At 21.4% G+C, this 21829-nt stretch overlaps 3 protein-coding genes across 5 annotated transcripts; 1 reads left to right on the top strand and 2 right to left on the bottom strand.

Moving 5' to 3' along the window:
• Positions 1-623: 623 nt before the first annotated feature.
• LOC726134 (carboxylesterase) lies at positions 624-7468 on the bottom strand. Of its 2 annotated transcripts, none has more exon segments than NM_001142609.1 (9): positions 624-765; positions 2278-2422; positions 2538-2864; positions 2940-3096; positions 3192-3391; positions 3517-3702; positions 3834-4125; positions 6131-6304; positions 7421-7468. In NM_001142609.1, coding segments are annotated over 8 exon segments (1584 nt in total). In that variant the 5' UTR covers positions 6266-6304; positions 7421-7468.
• Positions 7469-8277: 809 nt separating this feature from the next.
• LOC413354 (integrin-linked protein kinase homolog pat-4) lies at positions 8278-11041 on the bottom strand. The gene is made up of 7 exons (XM_006564290.3): positions 10559-11041; positions 10227-10392; positions 9955-10147; positions 9408-9488; positions 8857-9299; positions 8556-8786; positions 8278-8465 (listed from the first exon to the last, which is right to left on the bottom strand). The coding sequence occupies exons 1-7, from the start codon at positions 10645-10647 to the stop codon at positions 8319-8321; spliced, it is 1350 nt and encodes a 449-aa protein (XP_006564353.1). The 5' UTR covers positions 10648-11041; the 3' UTR covers positions 8278-8318.
• Positions 11042-13142: 2101 nt separating this feature from the next.
• On the top strand, positions 13143-21620 carry LOC412454 (tetratricopeptide repeat protein 37). 2 transcript variants are annotated; one of them, XM_026442006.1, is made up of 14 exons: positions 13252-13350; positions 13473-13480; positions 13640-14007; positions 14673-15088; positions 15415-15882; positions 16061-16215; positions 16577-16712; positions 16840-17207; positions 17900-18219; positions 18444-18734; positions 19002-19259; positions 19401-19784; positions 19905-20166; positions 21333-21620. In XM_026442006.1, exons 3-14 carry the CDS (start codon positions 13773-13775, stop codon positions 21475-21477), a joined length of 3438 nt encoding a protein of 1145 aa, XP_026297791.1. In that variant the 5' UTR covers positions 13252-13350; positions 13473-13480; positions 13640-13772; the 3' UTR covers positions 21478-21620. The 2 variants fall into 2 exon arrangements, with proteins under 2 accessions (XP_026297790.1, XP_026297791.1); XM_026442005.1 differs by having other exon boundaries at positions 13143-13480.
• Positions 21621-21829: the final 209 nt, after the last annotated feature.

Raw genomic sequence — 21829 nt, 5'->3', positions numbered from 1 at the left:
AAATATATATATATATATATATATATATATCTATTATCTATCCATAACAAAAATCAATTATTATTTATTATCTTATGAATATATAAGACATAAATATATAAAGACAATATATAAAGACATAAATGTTATAATTAATCATTATTATTGCACATTCAATATTCATAACTGTTCATTTAATATATTTTTTCATTTCATTCATCATGATTGAAAAGTTATATGTTATCTTAAATGAAATATATTGTATACATATAGTGAAAAGAATCTATCTTATCATTTACAATTCTTTTAGAGATGTTTTTAATATAAAAAGTTTTTAATATAAATGTTTTCATGTAAAAAGCATTCCAAGTATTGATAATCAAAATAATCTAAATCTAATAATGCTTTAAAACTTCCTTATTTATATATATGTGTGTGTGTGTGTATGTATTTTATATATATATATATATATATGTATCTAATTAAAATAAGAAAATTAATACAGGTACATATATATATATATCTAATCAAAATAAGAAAATTAATACAGATACATATTGTTGTAAATTATATATAAAATTAAAAAATTAAAATTATATGAAGGAAAAAAAATTAAAATTTGAAAAATATTAATTTTTCATTCATTAAGATAATTTGGATGATAAAAGATGGGATGGAAGAGGCAATAGGCACAATTCATTTCCTATATCCAAATAGCAAAGATCATTCGCCGTTGCAGGTTTCCAATTGACATTAACAAACTCGTCTTGAATCGAGGTAGGTTGCCTAAATTAAACATACAAAATATAATCGTTAATTATATTTTTTTCACAGGACATATTTTTGTAATTTTTCTTTTTTTTTTTTGTAAAATCGATTCAAAATATAAATATTAATATATATAAAAGTTTCAATTGAGATTCATCTATTAAGTTAGCAAATAATTAAAGCGAGAAGAAAATAAGATAAGATGAAAAAGAGATAAAATTGTCTAACTCTACTTCGTATCACTTCTAATGCAAATTCACAATGAAAGAAAAAAATTACGAAACGTTAGAAGATATTTAGTATTTATGTATACGTGTCTTACGCAAATTTAAGATCAACTTTTATAAGAACTATCATTTGATAAAATATTTATTAATTAATTATACGATTAAAAGTAAGTTAAAAACAAAAAAATTAACAATTCTTTTTTTAATTTGTTTTTCAAAAAAGTGAAGTTTTAACAATTGAAATAATAATTATGCAATATAAAATACAGTCAAATTTCTTTATCTTTTTTTTTTATGTTGAATATAAAATAATAAAAGAAGATATTTGATTAATGAAGAATGATTGAATAAAAGAAACATGGATAATATTATAAATTATTCTTCATGATGATAAAATTTTTCAAAAAACATAGGAAAATTTCCATACAAGTTTTTCGAAATATATGAATTATACATCAGGCAATTATATATAGATACTTCTACGTCTTTCTTAATGTAATGTAAATATTTTTACATGTTGACGAAAGATACATACTATTTTGTAATGTAGATGATCGGTTCAAGAGTTCAATAATAAAATTTCAAAATTTTCTATTTGCTAATCGCTCATTAAATAATTCTTTAATTAATAATTTTTTAGTTGAATAATTTTTTATGTTAAATATGAAGGTTACATAAACGTTCGACTTAAGTAAAAAATAAAAAAGTTTAATGATTATGTTAAAGATAAAAAGATCTTATAAAATATTTATAATGTATAAGTTTCTTTTTTTTCTCATCTGATTGATCCAATGTTTAATAAAAGATAGAAGTATATAATATTAATTATCCTATTTTTGAAAATTCAACAATATATACTTATTAAAAACAAAAAGTATTTATTCTGTAAAACTTTGACAATTTTTTTGAAAAATAAATTTATCAAAAAATTATTAATTCATTTATTTTAATAAATAATTAATAAATGTTTCATTAGACGATTAATCCTTATAAAAAAAAAAAACAATTTTTGTCTGGAAACTTTCTCTGTATTTCTTATTTAGTTTGCGAATTGATTTCATTGATTCCCCTTGAAATAATTTTCGATAGCAAAAAAAAATTAGGTAATACATATTTACAAGTAATATTTACATATTCTAAGAGTTTTTGAATTTCTTAGAATTAGGGATATTTACTTGTTAAGACTTAATAAATAAATTTTTAATTTTAGATATTTTTGTATATGTAAATTTTTCTTGTCTCTCCGATCTCTATTAATATCACCAAAAATAAATTAAAATTTAAAATCATGTTTCACATTTACCCTGTTTTAGCAAAATTTGTCCACATCCTGGTCATTCGTTCCAAGGTGATCCTGTCTTTCGTTCCAACCGCAGGTGGATCCGGATTTTCAGTTTTACATTTCGGCAAATATAACAAATACGCGATATCGTCCACGTGAGATGCCCCTAAAAATTCAATATCTTTTAATATCTTGACACAAAAATTAAATATTTTGCTTTTCATGAAAAAAAGATCATAATGAATTGAAAAAAAAAAAAGAAAGAAAAATTACGGCCTCACCAGAAATGTGACGCGTCACTAGGAGATCCGTGGATGTTTTCTCGTTGCCAATGTATGAAAATTTACAAAAGTAATTAGGCGCAGTTAATCTCTTCACTCGATCTTCTAACATTAATATCGCTGGAATACCGAAGAACGTATCGGTCATAAAATTTGATAGACCGTATAATTTCTCTTTATCGATCGGTTTCCCCTCAAAATATCGATCTTTCACCACATTGAATAAATTTTTTATCTCCTCGTCTCCTAACTTCTTCAACGTTCCCAAAGTTTTCACGTGCGTGGGTAGATATTCGTTATAAATGGACAACGATTTTTCGCTTATATCTGAAAACAATAAAAAATAATAATAATAATAATATCGATGCTCGTGCATTAATGATTTCTTAGAACAAAATTCACCTTTCATAAACATAATGAATTCGTGCGACGTGTAACTAATTATGACCGGGACATCGGCATCTTTCTTCAACAATTGTTCGATGGGTTCTGGTAATACAGGATTCTCTGCTACCTCGTCGTTATTGATTCCAAACGCAAGATTATGGGATAACGTTTCCTACAGAGACGAAATTTCCCTTCGTTTTAATTAATCGTTTCTGATAATATATCGAGATATAAGTTAAAGAAAAAAAGAAAAAAAGAATTGTTTGCCTCGCGCGTGAGAACAGAAGCTTGAGCCTTGACAATATCCTCGGCTGGCACCGTTCGTAGAAATTTCACCACCTCTTCAGGATCGCAAGAATCTTTTCCGAGAAGAGAAGCCAGTTTAAAGCCACGTTCAGGAAGACTTTGATTCATGGCCCAAGAGCATCGTATCGATCCACTGTGCATAATCGCTTTGTGAAATAATCCTAATAAAAATCAGCATTCCATTAAGAAGAATTAATTAAATTAATTTTTTTTTCTTTTTTTTTTAGATAGAAATCATTTACAAAAATCATTTATATAAAATTAATTAATCGAAATCGATTGTTACCGCGTGCACATGGCGATAAAAGCAAAGAATGAACTAAAACTCCTCCAGCGCTGACGCCAAAAATGGTAACGTTATTAGGATCTCCGCCGAAGTTGGAAATATTCTCCTTAACCCATTTCAAAGCAGCGATTATATCTTTCAGCCCTTGATTTCCTGGCGCGACTCGATGGCCAAGATTTAAAAATCCTTAAATTAAAAATTTTTAAGTGAAAAATATTTTTTTCGCTGTTTTTCTTTGTTTTATACTTTTAAAATTTGAAAAAAAGTATATATATATATATATATATATATATATATATGAGTAAAATAAAACTAACCGAATGCCCCAAGTCTATAGTTAGTTGAAACAACAACGACATCTTTCGCGAGTAAATAATCAGGTCTTGAACCTTTTTGAAAACTTGAATTGCCTACTACAAATGCGCCACCATGTATCCAAAACATAACTGGTTTCGATTGATTAAGGGAATTGGTGTAAACATTTAAGTAAAGACAATCTTCATTGCCGAAGAATTTGAAAGGTTCAACCTCCTCTTGCTGTGAACATATATATGTTTTCAATTGGGAGGTGTCCTTGATACCAGTCCATGGCTGAGGTGGTTGTGGATCCTAATTTAAAGAGAAAAGAAATTAAAAATCTAAAATTAACAAATATTACTTATAGTGTGAATTATTAACTATATTACTTAAATATAGTGTGTATTATTAAAATTAATAAGGGATTAGAAATAACAGAGAACATATTAATCGTATTTTGCTTTTTATCACGAAAAAAATAAAATATATCAAGAATTCGTTAAAAGATTATTAGAATAGAAGTTAAATTATTATTTTATTTATGAATAATTCAATAATATGATGTGTACATGAAAACATAAATATTTTCATACTCATCACCTTTTCATATTCAAATAATATAACTAAATTAACTGTAAATTAATTGTAAACTGAATTTTTAAATTTTTTTTAAAGTGTCTAAATGAATTTTTGAAATATCAAATATCTAAATTATTTAAAATTATCAAATTATTGGATAAATTTCATTTTGGAAGAGATTTTGAAAAATTCATTTTTTTTTTTTTCTAAGTTTTATATTACATATATATATTTAATGTATTGTATAAAAGAGATATTGCAAAAATAAATTAAAATTAGAAAGTTATTTTATCAAGTCAATTATGAGTTTTAATGTAGAAGAGTAAGTAAGTAGTAGTAAGAAATCATTTTATCAAAAATTATAAATGTTTAAATATAATTCAATGTCTAATCTTGTCTATTTTTAATATAAAGCATAAAACCTTCAAAAGATAAGATTAAATTTTACTAAAACAATTCTTTGATAAATTGTCTATAAATTGTCTATTTTTAATGTAAAGCATAAAACATTCAAGAGATAAGATTGATTAAATTTCATTAAAACAATTCTATGATAAATTAAACCTAATTTTAACAATTTTAATTTTATTTTGAAATGTTTTGTGCCAATTTTGTTTTGAAATGTACATTGTTTTGAAATGAGTATTTTTTTAAAATGTACATATTATTTTGAAATGTACATAAAAAATTACAATTTCAATAATGCGCCGATGAATATTTCCTTATCAAGATAAAAACATCATTTACATAACATAGACCTATTTATCAAATTTTAAATGATGTAAATAATATGAATAAAAAATTGAAGTTTAAAAATTTTTAAATGTAAACAAATAAAAATAAATAAAATTGGCTATTTTTTAGAATAAATAAGAATAAATTAATCATAATTTATTATTTATAACATATAAAGATAAGATAAAAATATGTAGAATAATTTTACAAGTAATATTTACAAGTAAGTTTCCAAGAAATTTAAATTTGAAAATTCGCTTACTTACAATTCTTTTTTTAAAATTATATATTATTATAAACAATTTCAAAAGAATATAAATGATAAAATTATATTTTACATTTTGCTTATTTTTATTTAAATTAATCAATAATTTATTCGTATTTAATTTGTAAATAATCAATTTTAATTATACTTAAAAATTTTTCAAAATTGTTTTATTTGAAAAAAAGCCTCAAATTTTAAAAAATTTTATTTTTACTTTTTTTTTATCTCAAAACTCTATCATTAATTATAGAATATTCTGAATATAAATAATCTGTTATTCATAAAAAATTCAAAAATATATTTTTCTAAATATAGTGATACATGATACAAATATAAATATTTTCATAATCAACATTTAAGTAATATAATATAACTATAAATTGATATAAATTGAATTTTCAAATTTTTTTGAAATGTCAAATATATATATCTTAAATTAAAAATTCATAAATCTTCCATGAGTTTTTTTAATTAATTAATATTATTATAATAAATATATAAATAATATAATTAATATATACATTATATTATATTTAAATACATATATATAATAATATATTAATGCATAAAAAATATAATTATATTAAATTTGTATATATAAAATGTATATATTATATATATTAATACAAAATAAAATATATTTCGAATTTCTGACAAATATTTGAAATATGGCTGCTATCATAAGCTCTAGCAATGTGAAGCAATATAAAATATAAAATATATTATATATATATATACCTTAAATCTGAGGTCTCCAATAGGAGGAGCTGCAAAAGGTATTTCTCTAAAAGCGATGTATAACGATCCTAACGCACTTTTAAGCACTGCTCCTGCTAATTTCCCTTGTTTTACAGTTACTATTTGTTTGTTCATTGTTAACCAAGTTTCTTTCTTTCTGTTCCTCGATATCTTCTGCATAAAAATTACACATTTAATAGAAAATATGTTTTTATTATTATTACAAATTTTATCAATTATAATCTCACATTTAGAAAAAATTTAAAAATATTGAAACGTTATAATATACTGCACATATATAAAGAAATAATACAATTAACTACGTATAAAATATAAGATATAATTATATAATTTCCATTTGTTCTTATAGATATATCAAATTGAAGTTTGTTTAATATGTTGTTGAATATGTTATATAAGAACAGAATAGAAGATAAGAATTGAAACTAGAAATATACTTACAAATCGAGTGGGGAGAGGGATAGAGTGGGGCAATAGTAAATTTTGATTAAATTTGATTATTTTCTATTTTTAGAATTAGAAGAAACTTCATATACTTCATATAAACTTCATATTCATGTGAATTTTATGTCTTTATGTATATTAAAAAAAGATTCATAATGTGAAAAAGATCTTTTTGTTATAAGTAAAAAATTCTCAAAAATAATTTCGATTTTTTTTTAAATGCTATATTTTTCTATTATAAATAAAAAATAATAGTAATATAAATGATTTCAATGATTCTTAATATAAATTCGTCAAATAATAAATTTATATTATAAGAGGTTTTTAAAATGATATAGTTTATATTGATACAATTAATATTGATTGAAATCATCAAATTATTAAAGTAAACTTGTCATTTTAGCGCTAGAATCACTTCAATCTTTCATAATTTTTTTTATATATCTTTTCATTATTTATGTTTCTAATATTATTTATATATATTTTTAGATATTATATGTATTATATAAAATATAAATATATTTATATATATATATTTATATATAAAATCAATATAAAAATTTATATTAATTATAATTGTATAATTTTTCATATTTATTATATTAATATGAAACAAAATAATAAAAAATATTAATATCAAGTATATATAATATCAACACTATAAAATGACAAGAAATTTAAATAATAATTGATATTAATTAAAAAATTTTTATTTCTATTAATATTAATTTTATTAATAGTATTAATTAAATTTTTTTTAAGCAATGAAATATTGCTAATAATTTTATTAACAAGTTAAATTTTAAATTAAAATAAAATACTCACTAGAACAATGAGATGCGTGTTTTATCTTTCAACGATTTCGATGCAAATGTACTTTGACCAGCTATTATAGTCCAATATATAAGTATTATAATGTAAATTTTTTTTATTATTCGCTAGGATAAAATTTTACTAGGAATAGAAAAGTATAGTACATTGTTTACAAAGAAAAAAGTGGCTTTGAAATCTTTAAAATAATTCCAATTAATAAAAAAAATTTATTTCTATATCATAATTTTCGTCAAATAACTTTATAAGAAAATTTTTTTGATATCTTTAATCTTTCAAAATTATATAATACGAATCTAAATAAAACAAACATTCTGTAATTTTATTCGTTTTAATTTTATAATATACAATATTTTAAAATTACAAGATTTAATATTGTTTAGATAAATTTTTAACATTAATATAATATATTAATATAATATAAGCTGGCCATATTTGAAATAAAATAATCCAAGAAAATTGTTATATTAAATATGCAAACTTATATAATTAATATTCAATAAACGGTAAATAAAATTAATAACTATATAAAATTGATTATTGTAATATATATATATATAAAAAATGAATTAATATTTATTTCAAAAATATGAATATAATTATAAAACATATATGGACGTTTTAAATAATGAACAATATTGCTTATAATATATGAATATTATATTATGAAAGTTTTTCAAGGCACATTATTTATTCAAATACGATTGTATAAAAATATACTTCAGTCATTTTAATCGAAGCAATGAGACAATCTGACACAGATTAATTGAAACTAACAATCGAGACGTTTTATAAGCGCAATCTGATTAAGCTCTTTACGTTTCTTTGGAAATATATAATTCTTTTCCTTCTTTTTTTAATTTAACGATATAAAAAATTTTTTGTTCAAAAATTAACGTTTCATCTTATCGAGTATAGGAACGACCATATCAAAAGATGGACGTTTCCCTGGATCTTCATTCATACAAATCCTAATAAGCTTAGCAAGATGTGGTGAAATTCCTGGAGGTATACTAACGCGTAAATCTTCTAGTGCGATCTATAACAAATGCAAGAAAGAATTTATACTAATAAAGATTTATATAATAAAATAAAAACTTAAATTAATTATGTATAAAAATTAACCAACTTTCATGCCACATTCCATTGGCGAAAGATCTGCAAATGGAACTTCTCTAGTCGCAAGTTCCCATAATAAAACAGCGAAACTCCACATATCACTGGCCTCGAGATTTATATCTGCTGGACGTTTACTTAAAGCTTCTGGAGACATCCATGCTGGCTCATAAATTCGACCTACTTCTTGGAATGAAAATTTCGAGTCCGCCATATTTACGCGAGCTGTTAAATCTTCATCTATCTGCAAATAGAAATATTTTTATTTTGATTTTTACATATTACTAAAATATCGTCATTAATAAAATATGTACCATTATATGTTTACTATTGAGATGAAATCTGCATCTATTTTGTCTTTCAAGCCCATGAAGAAATGCCATAGCTCTTGCAACATCAAGAGCAAGCCTAAGTGCACGCGCAGTATCAACAACGACACCTGTACCTCCATGTAAAAGCCTATGCAAACTTCCACGTGCCATATATTGCGAAACTGTAGCCAATTTTGGTGGTTGATTAACACAACCAAGTACAGGTAGTACATTGGGATGTGAAAAAATTCGTAATTTCGGAAATTCTTCATTAAAGTCCCTTGAAATTCGAGCCGTGCATTCACGTATATTCAAAATTTTTGCTACAATATCATTATTTTGCCAACGTCCACGCCATGTTTCACCACTTGGTGTACTAGCTAATCGAGTATGTAAAGATAGATCTGCCATGTTTATTCCTTTATGTCGCGATAATGTAGCATCACCTGAATATAAATAAAAGTTATTATTATAGATTAATAAATTTATTATTATAGATCATTAATTATATTATTTTTTGATCTATTCTCTGATTTAATATAATCATTACTTACGACTTCTAGTTTTTAGACCTAGCCAGCTTTGATCTTTAAATTGAATTTTCTTTAAATCTTGTCCATATTCTACAGCTAAATCTAAATAATCAATAATGTAATAATTTGTTAATCACAAATATACAGAATATCCTGTAAGAAAATAGATTAATTTTATATAAAAAAAATAATCTGAATATCTAAAATAATTTTACTTATAATACTTATAATATATATACTATATTTACTATATAAATTTTTTAAATTTGATCTTGAAAACAAAACTTCAAATAAAAAAATTTTATTCTACATTTTTGACTTATTTTCTCATATACAATCAATTAATATTAATTACAGTATTATAAGAGATTGTGTATAAGTAAATAATAATTAATTTATCATTTGTGAAATTAGTCAAGTTCATTGAGACTAATAATTTCCTAAAATTAAATATTAATTATACATTTTAAATTTTAACTATTAATCATATATTTTAATTTAATTTTTTCCAAAATTTATAATTTAAAAAAATAACTATTTTTTAAAATTTAAATATTAATATTTTTACCATGTAATCTTTTGGCTAAGTGACCTCGTGCTTTATCTAAAGGAGTATCTCCATCTTTATTTGCAATGGATACAAGAGCACCAGCAGCTACTAATTCTTCAGCAACTGCTTGATCACCCCAAAAGCATGCATAATGAAGAGCAGTGTTACCATGTTCATTTGTAACATTGACATCTGCACGATTTCTAAGCAACTATAAATTTCATTAAATTTTTAAAAATTTATTTTTAAAATCTTTTTTCATTTTATTTTATGCATTAAATATATTTTACCAATTGAACTATTTCTTTGTGTCCATGAGCAGAAGCAAGATGAAGAGGAGTATCATCTCCTCTATTAGTGGCATTAATACGTGCTCCTCTACTAACTAATAATTCTGCCAATTTTAAGTGTCCTTCTTTGCAACACCAATGGAGTGGACTAAATCCATGATCATCTCTATATATAAATAATGAATGAAATTAATCCTATATAATTAATTAAACAAATAAAAATTAAAAAACAATTTAAGTAAGAGCAATAAAAATGTTTTTAAATTTAATCCCAAAACAAGATAAAAAAAAAACAAAAAATAACATTTTTTTTTTAAATTTCTTTTATTTACCCTTGATTCATATCATGTTCAGTGTCATCCAACCAAACACGCACTTGCATAGCATTGCCTTCACGACACCATTGAAAAATATCTTCCATTTTTCCAATTATCAGATACAATAAAAATATTGTATAAATATTATAAGGGAGTGGCACTGCTCCGTGCTCCAAAACACTGAAGTCGTCATATACTAAATATAACCATATTTCTGAGAAAACAATAATGACATAAAAACTTCATTTCTACATTATATTTAACAGATCGATTTGTAATGAAAAATAAATCTATTTAATTATCGAAATGCACATATTAATTTATAATAATACACAATATTTAATATAATAATTTTATTGCAATGAATACAATTCTACATCTGCCCATATATGACGCGTAGAATTACGAACTATCACTACCACAAACAAACTATTGGTTATTTCATATTACCCACACTATAAAAAATTCTCATACTACCATGTTTTACTAGATGATATACAGAAACTGACTGTACTCACATATGTGTAGAATATAGGTAATATAGCATAGATTATAAATCTATAGATAAGAAACAGAATATACATGACAGAAACAGAATATAATATTATGTTATTTTGTGTTATATATTCTAAAATACTCACTTCAAAAAAAAATTCTTTATATTTTTTAACATATTATAATCTAAGTGATATAAAATATCCAATCCGTGATCTAAAATTATCAAATATATCATGGACGAATACAAAATAAATAAATAAATAAATATAAATAAATCTAATATAATATGTTTTTTTAGATTTTAAAAATTTGGTAGTTTACTAATAATTCCCTTTTCAATTTCATTTTGTTCCATTATCAATTCAGTATAAAAAACAATTGAATGGCATTTAATAATAAAAACTAATTTAAAACTTTAAAACTTCATTTTATTATAAAAACTATAAATAAGATATAAAAAAAATTAAAAAATTTATTAAGATGATAATAAATAATATTTTCGTTTCAATTTTTAAAATTATGAAATATATAAGCACAAAATTTTTATTTTTTATTTCTTGAGTAATTTAATTTTGTATACATATTTAGATTATAACATATTAAATCGCGTAAAAAACACTATGATTATAAATGCATCATGTATATATAAATTATAAATAATATAAAAATTAACTATCAGCGTCATCTCTTAAATATCCAAAACAACTTTCTTACATCTTTCTAACAATCAAAAGATAGCGCTAATCCTAAATTCTTATTCTATATTACTCTATCTTTAAAGAAATATTTTTTGTGTTCAATAAAGCTAAAATTTTTTTCCCATTATTTGCTATCTTTGCTTATATATCTTTCATTTATAGCGTTAAAGATAAGATTAATTCTCAAATTATGTTTTTCTTTATGTTTATTCTTTTTCCATATTTTATTTCCCTATTATTTCCATATTAAATTTTTTATACGTATTTATACATGTCTACAAACGATGTACGAAATGTTAATTTAACGCATTTTCGATTCTTTTTCAAAACTATTACGTGTCTTATTATATACATACTTATGTGGATATTTTGATTTATAATTCTCCTTGTCAAAATTTACAGATAAATACAAAAACATAAAAAATCGAAATGTAAAAAATACTTTTCATATAATTCATATTCATATATTGTGTAATTCAAAAATTGCATATAATTAAAAAATTAGAATTGAAGATCATAAAAAATATATAAAAAAAAAATAACTTAAAATGATTAACTGTTTAACAATTATTCAAATTCAAAAAGAGATCAATAAAGATCAATAAAAAAGAATATATTGATATAATTCTTATTCTTATTTTTGTGATAAAATTTTTTTTGTTTATTTTTGTTTATTTTTTTAATTTTATAAAATCTAATATAAAATATTTTGTTATACATGTATTTCATTTATAATTTCATAAAACTTAATTTCAATCACTATCAAATTTTATAACATCAAAATGATATTAAAATGATTCTCTGAAACTTTTTTAACTATAATAAAAAGTAAATTTAAATATTGTCTATTCTGTAATATGTAATATCTATTCTGTTTGCTATCTATGGCCTGTGGCCGTACAATTTATAATAGTTCATAAAAGAATTTTTCTTTAAAAAATTTTATAATATAATAATATTATAAAAATTTAAATGAAAAATATTTATATTAAAATATCTTCAATTTAAACGAAATATTCATTATATAATAATGGAATTAAAAAAGGTTGTACGTATTTTATTTTGTGTTTTTATATATATTTTTTATTTGAATTGCAACGATGTGATTGTGATGTATATAGATTAAAAAATGTAAAGATATGTAAAATAAAAGTTTTAAAAATTTTAAAATAAAACTTAAAAATAAACATTATGAATAATATATATTTGAAATTATATTATAGTATTTGGTTATGAATAAAGCTTTTTAAGATTTTTATAAAAAAATATATTAAATATATTTAATTAAATATAATATTAATATTTAGATATAAAAATTACATTACATATAAAATTGTTTATATATCTGATTTAAATTTTAGACACACATGTTTAATTTTTTTTTTTTTAATTAATGACAAATTTTTAATACAAAAATGTCAGATGAAATAAAAATAACTTTAAAAGAAGCTCGTGCAGCATTTAAAGAAAATAAATATTTAGATGTGATTAAAAAATGTAAAAAGATATTAAAAAAAGATCAATGTAATTATGGTGCACTTATGTTATTGGCGGCTGCAATGAAAGAAATAGATGAATATAAATCACAAGTACCATTAATTCTTCAAAAAGGTATACAAATTCAAGCAGATAATCCATTAGCTTGGCATGGTTTAATAACTTATTATGAAAAAAATTTGGATGATAATGATTGTTATAACAAATTAATATTGGCTTATTGCAAACTTTTACAGATTGAAAGGTATAAAAATATTCTATATATTTCATAAAATTATTCTAAGATTTATTATTAAATAATATTTGCATATAATTAATTAATATAATATTAAATAATATTTAAAATTATATTTATCTTTTAAATCTTATATTTCAAATGTATTATTTAATAATTTATTTTCAGTGATTCTAAGTTTACATTTATTTTGAATAAAATCTCAGAACTTTCATTACAACTCAAAGATGTTGCAACTCTAAATCAATGCATTGAATATTTAAGTGAATTACAAAAAGAATTGGATGATAATAAAATTAAAATGATTGATAAAGTACTTGGAAGAATTTTATTAGATAATATTAATAAGTTAGATAAATATCAAGATTTATTAAAAAATGTTTTTAAATCTTCAATTACTGATCTTGATGCAATTGAACAACAACATTTTTATAAAAAATATTTGAAAATATTATATGACAAAGATGAATTAACTATTTTAATGAAAGAAGCTATAAATATGCATCAACAATTTCCACAAGATATAATATCATTAGGTAAAATATTCAAAATAATACATTAACTTTTTTAATAATTAATGTATAAAAATATAAAAATATTTTTTATTATTTTTTGAAAATTTTTACATAGATTATATTAAATTTATATTGAATATTTTAAAATATTATTGTTATAGTTTTGTTTACAATTAATATATATTATAAACACAGAATAATTTTTTTTAACTTCTATAATTTTTAATTGTATATTATTAAATATCTCATTATTCTATATTTTTGAAATATAAAATTATAAGATATTTAACAATTCAAAAATTCAGTTATAATTGTTGCATTATTATTTTTATTACAAAAATTATACACAGATACATAAAAATATATATATATATATATTGGCATATTCTATATTTAAAAATTTAAGAGATTATAAAGAGAAATGAAATAAAATGAAATTGAAAATTTGAAATCTAATATCAGACTAAATGTCTATTAAAAATTAAATCATTTTTATAATGAATGTTATATAAAAATATGTTTAAAATATATATAAAAAATATTTGTTTTAAAACAAATATAACAAAGAAAAAAAGAAAGAATCTAAAATTTATAAAATATTTAATAGTTATTTTGTGATTTCTTTTAAATTTTAAATTAATTATATATATGTAAGAATAATCTCATTATTTTTTTTTTAATTTCAGAATATATATGTCTTATTTATTGTGAACAAAATATATTAGGTGAAAATTTTTCTGATATTGATATGACACAATTTTATGAATGTCTTCTGAAATTAAATAAAGAGTCTGAAATTGCTACAGTTACTAAAGCAATATATTTAAAAAAATCAAATGACTTGATTACAGCACGAGAAATATTAAAAGATATGCTTGTATTAAAACCGCATTCAATACATGGTTGGATGGCACTAAGTGAAATAAGTATGAAACTTTATTGTTGGGAAGATGCAGAAATAGCTGCTAAACGAATATTAGAAATCAAGGAATATAAATTAAAAGATGAATTAAAATATAAAATGGAACTAATATTAGTTGAAGCAATGAGTAGGTGTAATGATAAACATAAATGGGAAACTGCTTTGCAAATATATGAACAAGTAAGAATTTCTTCCATTTACAAAATTCATTTTTAATTGAATTCTTGATTTTCTGAATTTATTAATTAATACCCAAATATAGGGTACAAATGGAATATTTGTAGTATTAAAATCATACTGAAATCATCTTTAAATTGAAATAATTTAGCAATTGATTGTGAAATAAATTTCATTTCTAAGAAAGGAAATAATAAAAAATCTCTTGGAAACAAAATATACAATTTTTTAAAATGAAAAAGTGTCTTTCGGCCCTTTATAATAAATTTTTTAATATTTATTTATTATCCGTTTATATGCACTTATGTATTTGTTTAATTTTTAATTAGCATTTAAAAACACATACTTCAATGCAGTTGGATCTTATTCATGCACGTCTCAGTATATTATTAAATCAGCCAAATGCATATATTTTGTTGAATAATTTGGAATCAAAACATGAAACTAAATCACAAGCTAATATTCTTCGAGCGTTATATTTAAAACAAAACAAACAATTAGATGAAGCTGTGAATGTTCTTGATTCAGTCTTAGAAACTTCTGAAACATGGTTATTTTTGGGTATAATCTATTGGGAAATGGCAGAATATAATTACAGCTTGATGGCTTTTTTAAATGGAATAAAAGCTGATCGTTATAATTGGAAATGTCTAGTTTATTTAGGTCATTATTATCGCGAATATGGTAATGATATGGAACGTTCTAGAAAATGTTACCAAAGTGCATTACAAATTAATCCAAATTCTGAAGAAGCTGGTATTGGTCTAAGTACAGCATATAGACTTCTTAAAAATCAAGTAAGCGCAATGAATTTTATCATAAAATATATTTATTAGTATATTTTTATAAATATATATTTAATGTTTATAAATATTTATAATATTTATAATTGTTTATTAATATATTAATGTACTAATATTTTATCATTTTTAAATCAATTATTATAATGACATGTTATTTATAAATATATTATAGGATGCAAATATCAAATTGCTACAAGTATTAACTGTACAAGGTAGTGGTCCTAGATGGGCATGGTTACAATTAGGCTTGCAATATCTAGATCAAGGAAATGCAGAACAAGCTATTAAAGCATTTCAACATGTTATTAGAGTTGATCCTAATGACAGGTAATTTTATAAATTAGTAACTTTCAATATTCATAAAATAAACTATTAAAATTAAAACTAAAAAATTCCAATATTATTAAAGTATTTTATATACAGAAACTTAAAATACAATTACATAAAATTTTGTAATGACAATATTATAATTCTGTATATTTCTTTTCAATATATTGTAAAAATCTTTATAAATTTTAAATTTCCTACAAATTATTTGCTATATATATATATATATATATATATATATATATATATATATATAATTAATTATTTAAAAAAAAATACAATAAAATTTACTAAGATAGTTTTATTAATTTTATCTTAAAGTTAAATATTTCTAATTTTATTAATATATCATTTATTTCAGTCATTGTTGGGAATCACTAGCGGACGCGTATTTTATACGAGGTGCTTATACATCGGCATTAAAATCTTATCAAAGAGTGTTAGAATTGTGTCCAAAATCATTATATCCAATGATACAATTAGCAAATATAAAATTGGTTAGTTATAAAAATTTTACTTATTGGTTGCTTTTAAAAATTTCTTTATTATATTTATTGCATTTATTTAAAATATTACGGAATTTTTAACAATTATTTTAAAAAATATTATTTTATTATTTTATAGATTATTGGTCAATATAATGAAGCAAAGAATGATTTTGAACATATATTAATATATGAATCACGTTATATTCCTGCTTTAAAAGGATTAGCTGAAACTTGTTTAGCACTAGCAAAAGAATATACTGCAAAACAATTTCTGGGTCGCGCCAATGATTGTTTACAACAAGCAATGAATAGTTTGATTGTAGCTATTAAAGAACGTAAGGATACATCCTGTATTTGGAAGTTACTTGGTGATATATGTTATAGAGTAGCAATATTACCCGAGAAATACAGTTATTTAAAAGTATCATCCATTTTAATAAAATATGAAGATATAGAAAATATAATATTGCTTAAAAAACAAGATATGTTCTCCTTATCTATAAGGTATATATAAAACATTAAGATTTTTTATATTATATTCTAATTCTCTGAATAATATTAGTATTCTATGGATTATCTGATGTATTGTTTGTTGCTTATATATGTGAATTTAGGAATTTAATATTGCAAATTAATAATATGAAATTGTATATTTCTACAAATATTAATATATTAATATTGAATTTTTATATATTATATATGAATAATTATCAAATAATTTTAGCATATAAATTAAATTTTCAGTTAGTTTTATTTTTCTTTGTGCATTCTTTTTCTTTTCTTTTTATATATTTTATGGTAATGTTTGATAATATCAATCAAATAATTTTTCTTTATTGCATGTATATCTATTATCTATGAATAATGGAAATTCAACATAATATTTTTTTGAAATTATATACTTTTTTTCTTTCTTTCATAATTTGTTTTAGTGTAGGATTTATTTTACTATTATATTCTGGCATAATCTGTGTCAGCACTTTCATTTGGCACTATTGGTATTTTCGGTATTTTTTTCTTAAATATATTTTATGTACTATTTCTTATGTAATATTTCAATATTTTGTAACTCCATCTTTTGCTTATATGTATAATTGCAACAAATGTTTATCTATGGATTTAAATAAATTTTTAACAATGTTTAAATCTAAAATATATATTTTAAATATAAATAAAATATATATTATATTTTTCAGATGTTATTGTTGTGCACTATCTCTTTCTCCACAATCAGCTTTACTATGGCATGATTTAGCTTTGTGCTACTTAATGCAACTACAATATGATCCATCAATTAATCATAAAAATCTTGCTAGTAAAAGTCTTGCTGCTGCAAAACATGCTATTAAATTAAATCCTTCAATATGGATACATTGGAATCTCTTAGGAGTTATTTGTATGTCACCATATATAAAAAACTTTGCATTAGCACAACATGCTTATATCATGGCAATTGATACAGAAATAAATAATGCCATAGTATGGTGTAATTTGGGAACATTGTATCTATATACAGGTATTTAAAAATAATAATATTTAAAAATATAATATTTAAAAATAAAATCATAATATAAACTTTAAGATATGTAGATTCATCAGATTTCTTTAAGATATGTAGAATCATCATAATGTTTTTCTCTTATATTAAATAAATTGCAATTAAATGTTTAAATAATAGTCTCTATAATTATATTTTCATGAATAATTCAATGATATAATTGTATATACTTTTTGTAACAGAAAATTTATATAAAGCAAATGAAGCTTATTCTCGAGCTCAGCGTGCAGATCCAGCATACATAAATAGTTGGATAGGACAGGCTTTAATTGCCGAAATGATGCATCGAAAAGAAGCAATGGATTTATTTAGACATGCAACACAATTAGGATATCACAGTCAAGCTGCCATAGGATATACTCATTGGGTACTTGATATGATTTTAAATTCTGATACCAAAAAGAACAGTTTAAATATATGTGTTACAGAAAATGCTGTATTTGCTGCTACTGATGTTATGACATGGTATATAGGTAAGTTTATATTATTTATAATATTAGAATATTGATTAACAATCGATTATAATTATTGATAAATTCGATTATTCGAATAATATCATTAAAAGATAAATTTGTCAAATATCCTTTTATTATATTATTATCTTTATATTTTTATTTTATTTTTCTTTTAATTATTATTTCATTATTGTTTGTTTTATTTATTAAAATTTAAAAATATAAATATTAGTTTTATACATTCTGTTATATTATATATATATATATTTGTATTATATATTATAGAAAATCATCCAAATGATTGTTATGCTCGAAATGCATATGGATTACTATTACAAAGACAAAAACTTTATAAATCAGCTGCAGAACAATTTGCAGTAGCTGTATGTAATAGTATTAATAATAAAAAAGATCTAGTCTGTGTAAATTTAGCACATGTATTAATAAAACTTAAAAAATATAATGAAGCTATAAAATTATGTCAAACAGTTCAAAATATCAATTATAATTCTCAATGTCATTTAGCATTGGCTTTATTCAAAGGTAATTATATTTTTATATTAATATGTATTTATTAATATATTAGTACGTGAATGATAATATTCTGTTAAATTCAAAATAATACTTTTAATATCATATTTGAAGAGACTTTAAAAGATTTAATAAAATTTATTTTATTTTTAGCTGCAAAATATGAAGAAGCATATACCACATATGAAACAACACTGCAATTTTTGGCGAATACAGAAATAGAGAAATCATATGCACTGTGCGCAATGGGTGCAATAGCATATACTTTTCAAAAAGTAAATGATGCAAAAACTTTACTTTTTCAATGCATACAAATACAACCGCCTGTTATAACTGGCCTTTTAGCAGCTGCATCATTAGGAATATTACATGGTGATATCAATTTAACTACATTGGTATTAAATGAATTGCAATTATATGAAAATCATCTTGAATATGGTTATCATGTTGTGAATTTATCTGCATATTTTTATTTAATTGGAAATGATGTTAAAAAAGCTATTACTATTCTTTCTAAAGCAATTTTTACACATCCTAGTAAGTAATATAGTATTATTCCAAAATTAACAATTCGCTCAGGATTGATTAATTATTTATTACAAGCCAAAAATATAATTTGATTTGTTTTTGTTCTCGAATAGAATTTTTTATTTGCAGGTAATGTAAAAAATTGGATTCGATTACTCAGGATATTATTGGAAACTAATGTACATATGTTTAGCAAATGTGCTCAGAAAGTATTGTTCCTTAATAAATATATTACTTCTGAAAATCATGCAAATGTTGCATGTGCTCTATCTTATAGTTATTTTATGCAAAATTTAGTACCAGCCAATATTATAGCTATGCAAAAACTTGTTTTCACTTATCCTGGTAATATTGAAAGCTGGGCTATGTTTATTGCAGTATTTTTATCAAGGTTTGTAAATGAATTTCAATTTTTGAATTTTTTTTATTTAATTTTCTAATTAATTTTTTTATTACTAAAATACCTAAAATTTCGATAAAATATCATAAAATATCAATTAAAATATCATCTTTTATAAATATATTTTTTATTTCTTTCACTTTATTATTATATATGTAAGCGACGACATAATTTTTAAGAATTGTTGGCATTACCCTAAGCTTATTCAATTTAAAAAATTTATGATTATGTGCAAATATGCAATAATAACTAACGATTTAGAATCGTATAGTTGTCGAATATTGATTGTTCAGAAATAAAAGATTTTAAATTATAAGCGACAAGCAATTCACGTTTTCACTATCTTGAAAAATAGAAATATTGTTTCTGAAAGATTTAATAATAGAATGAGGAAACTGAGAATATCTTTTCTAAAAAAGAATTATGAAAAACTTTAACGCGACATTTATCTCAAAATTTTAGAATCATATATAAACTTGAGTAATTGACGCATTATTTTAACAAAAATTATGTTCTAACATATAAAATATTTGAACAAAATAATTTAAGGACTAATCCTTAGAGATTTAAAATAAACATGAAAATTAATATGCACAAATGTTAAATCTTACATATTAAATTATTTTATTATAATATATAATTTTATTTTGTATTAAATGAAGGAAAACAGAAATAAAATCGTTTAAAGTTAATTCTATCTGTGAATAAATTGATAATTTGAATTTTTGTTAAATCAAATTAAATGGATCACTAATCTCTTAAAATATAAAAAATTTTTGAAAAGGGAGGTACTTTTAAGGGTGAAAAACATATATATATATATAAACAATTGAATTATATGATAAAGCAAAGAATGAAATGATTGTGACATTTAATTTAATCTCTATTTTACTTTAATGCAAATTTAAATTTCTTTATAACTTAATAAATAAGTCTTAAATAATAAAATCCAAAATTTTTGTATATTAATTTTTGTGTTTGTTTTAATCTCTAAAATAAAAGAGAAAAATATTGTACAAATATATTAACATCGAGTATATTTAGATTTCATCTCATTTGTACACTTCCAGATATTTTTTTTCTTTTCATTTATGAAATATATATGCTATGTATATTTATATTCATATATGTTTCAAAAATTTTAAAATTGTTTACAGGTCTGCAATTAAAAGCCATAAAGTTGATATCAAATGGCTCACGATGCTCATAACTAGCATACAAAAAAATTATGAATCTACAAACTTGATGGCTAAGTGGTTAAATGACAGCAAAAAAAAATTAAAAGAAATCTCTATTAAATAAGACAAATTTTTTCTTATTTATAAATTTTAAAATAAATATAATATAAAATGTAAATAATTTGATACATAAAAAAAATTTTATATATTACGTTTATTATATTATGTTTTAAGATTGATTGAAATAAAGATATATATTTTCTTATTAAAAATTTAAAATATTATAAAAATGTTACTTACATATAATACTTTACATATATCTATATTATCGATTATTTTATTACGTTTTCATGTTCTTAAATAAGTTTTCTATTTATCTCATTCCTAATTCAATTTATTTTCAATTTATAAATTTAAAAAAAATATAAAGTTAGTAAAATAAATAAGTTAAATTAACAATATATCTTTATATTACG

Source organism: Apis mellifera, linkage group LG7 (genome assembly GCF_003254395.2).
Source record: "Apis mellifera strain DH4 linkage group LG7, Amel_HAv3.1, whole genome shotgun sequence".
Lineage (NCBI taxonomy): Eukaryota > Metazoa > Arthropoda > Insecta > Hymenoptera > Apidae > Apis > Apis mellifera.
The sequence above is the reverse complement of the archived record's forward strand: the minus strand, read 5'-3'. Positions and strand labels throughout refer to the sequence as shown.

What these genes read in the sequence shown, in the direction of transcription:
- LOC726134 (XM_006564244.3), bottom strand. Translation starts at nt 6,265, where the DNA reads ATGAACAAACAAATAGTAACTGTAAAACAAGGGAAATTAGCAGGAGCA. An exon ending in ATTCATTATGTTTATGAAAG is followed by an intron (nt 2,865 to 2,939) that starts GTGAATTTTGTT and finishes TATTGTTTTCAG; the next exon opens with ATATAAGCGAAAAATCGTTG. An exon ending in AGTGACGCGTCACATTTCTG is followed by an intron (nt 2,423 to 2,537) that starts GTGAGGCCGTAA and finishes TTGAATTTTTAG; the next exon opens with GGGCATCTCACGTGGACGAT.
- LOC413354 (XM_006564290.3), bottom strand. Translation starts at nt 10,647, where the DNA reads ATGGAAGATATTTTTCAATGGTGTCGTGAAGGCAATGCTATGCAAGTG. An exon ending in GAACATGATATGAATCAAGG is followed by an intron (nt 10,393 to 10,558) that starts GTAAATAAAAGA and finishes ATTTATATATAG; the next exon opens with AGATGATCATGGATTTAGTC. An exon ending in CTTAGCCAAAAGATTACATG is followed by an intron (nt 9,489 to 9,954) that starts GTAAAAATATTA and finishes TTGATTATTTAG; the next exon opens with ATTTAGCTGTAGAATATGGA.
- LOC412454 (XM_026442005.1), top strand. Translation starts at nt 13,155, where the DNA reads ATGTCAGATGAAATAAAAATAACTTTAAAAGAAGCTCGTGCAGCATTT. An exon ending in AGCAATTTTTACACATCCTA is followed by an intron (nt 19,785 to 19,904) that starts GTAAGTAATATA and finishes TTTTATTTGCAG; the next exon opens with GTAATGTAAAAAATTGGATT. An exon ending in ATTGCAGTATTTTTATCAAG is followed by an intron (nt 20,167 to 21,332) that starts GTTTGTAAATGA and finishes AATTGTTTACAG; the next exon opens with GTCTGCAATTAAAAGCCATA.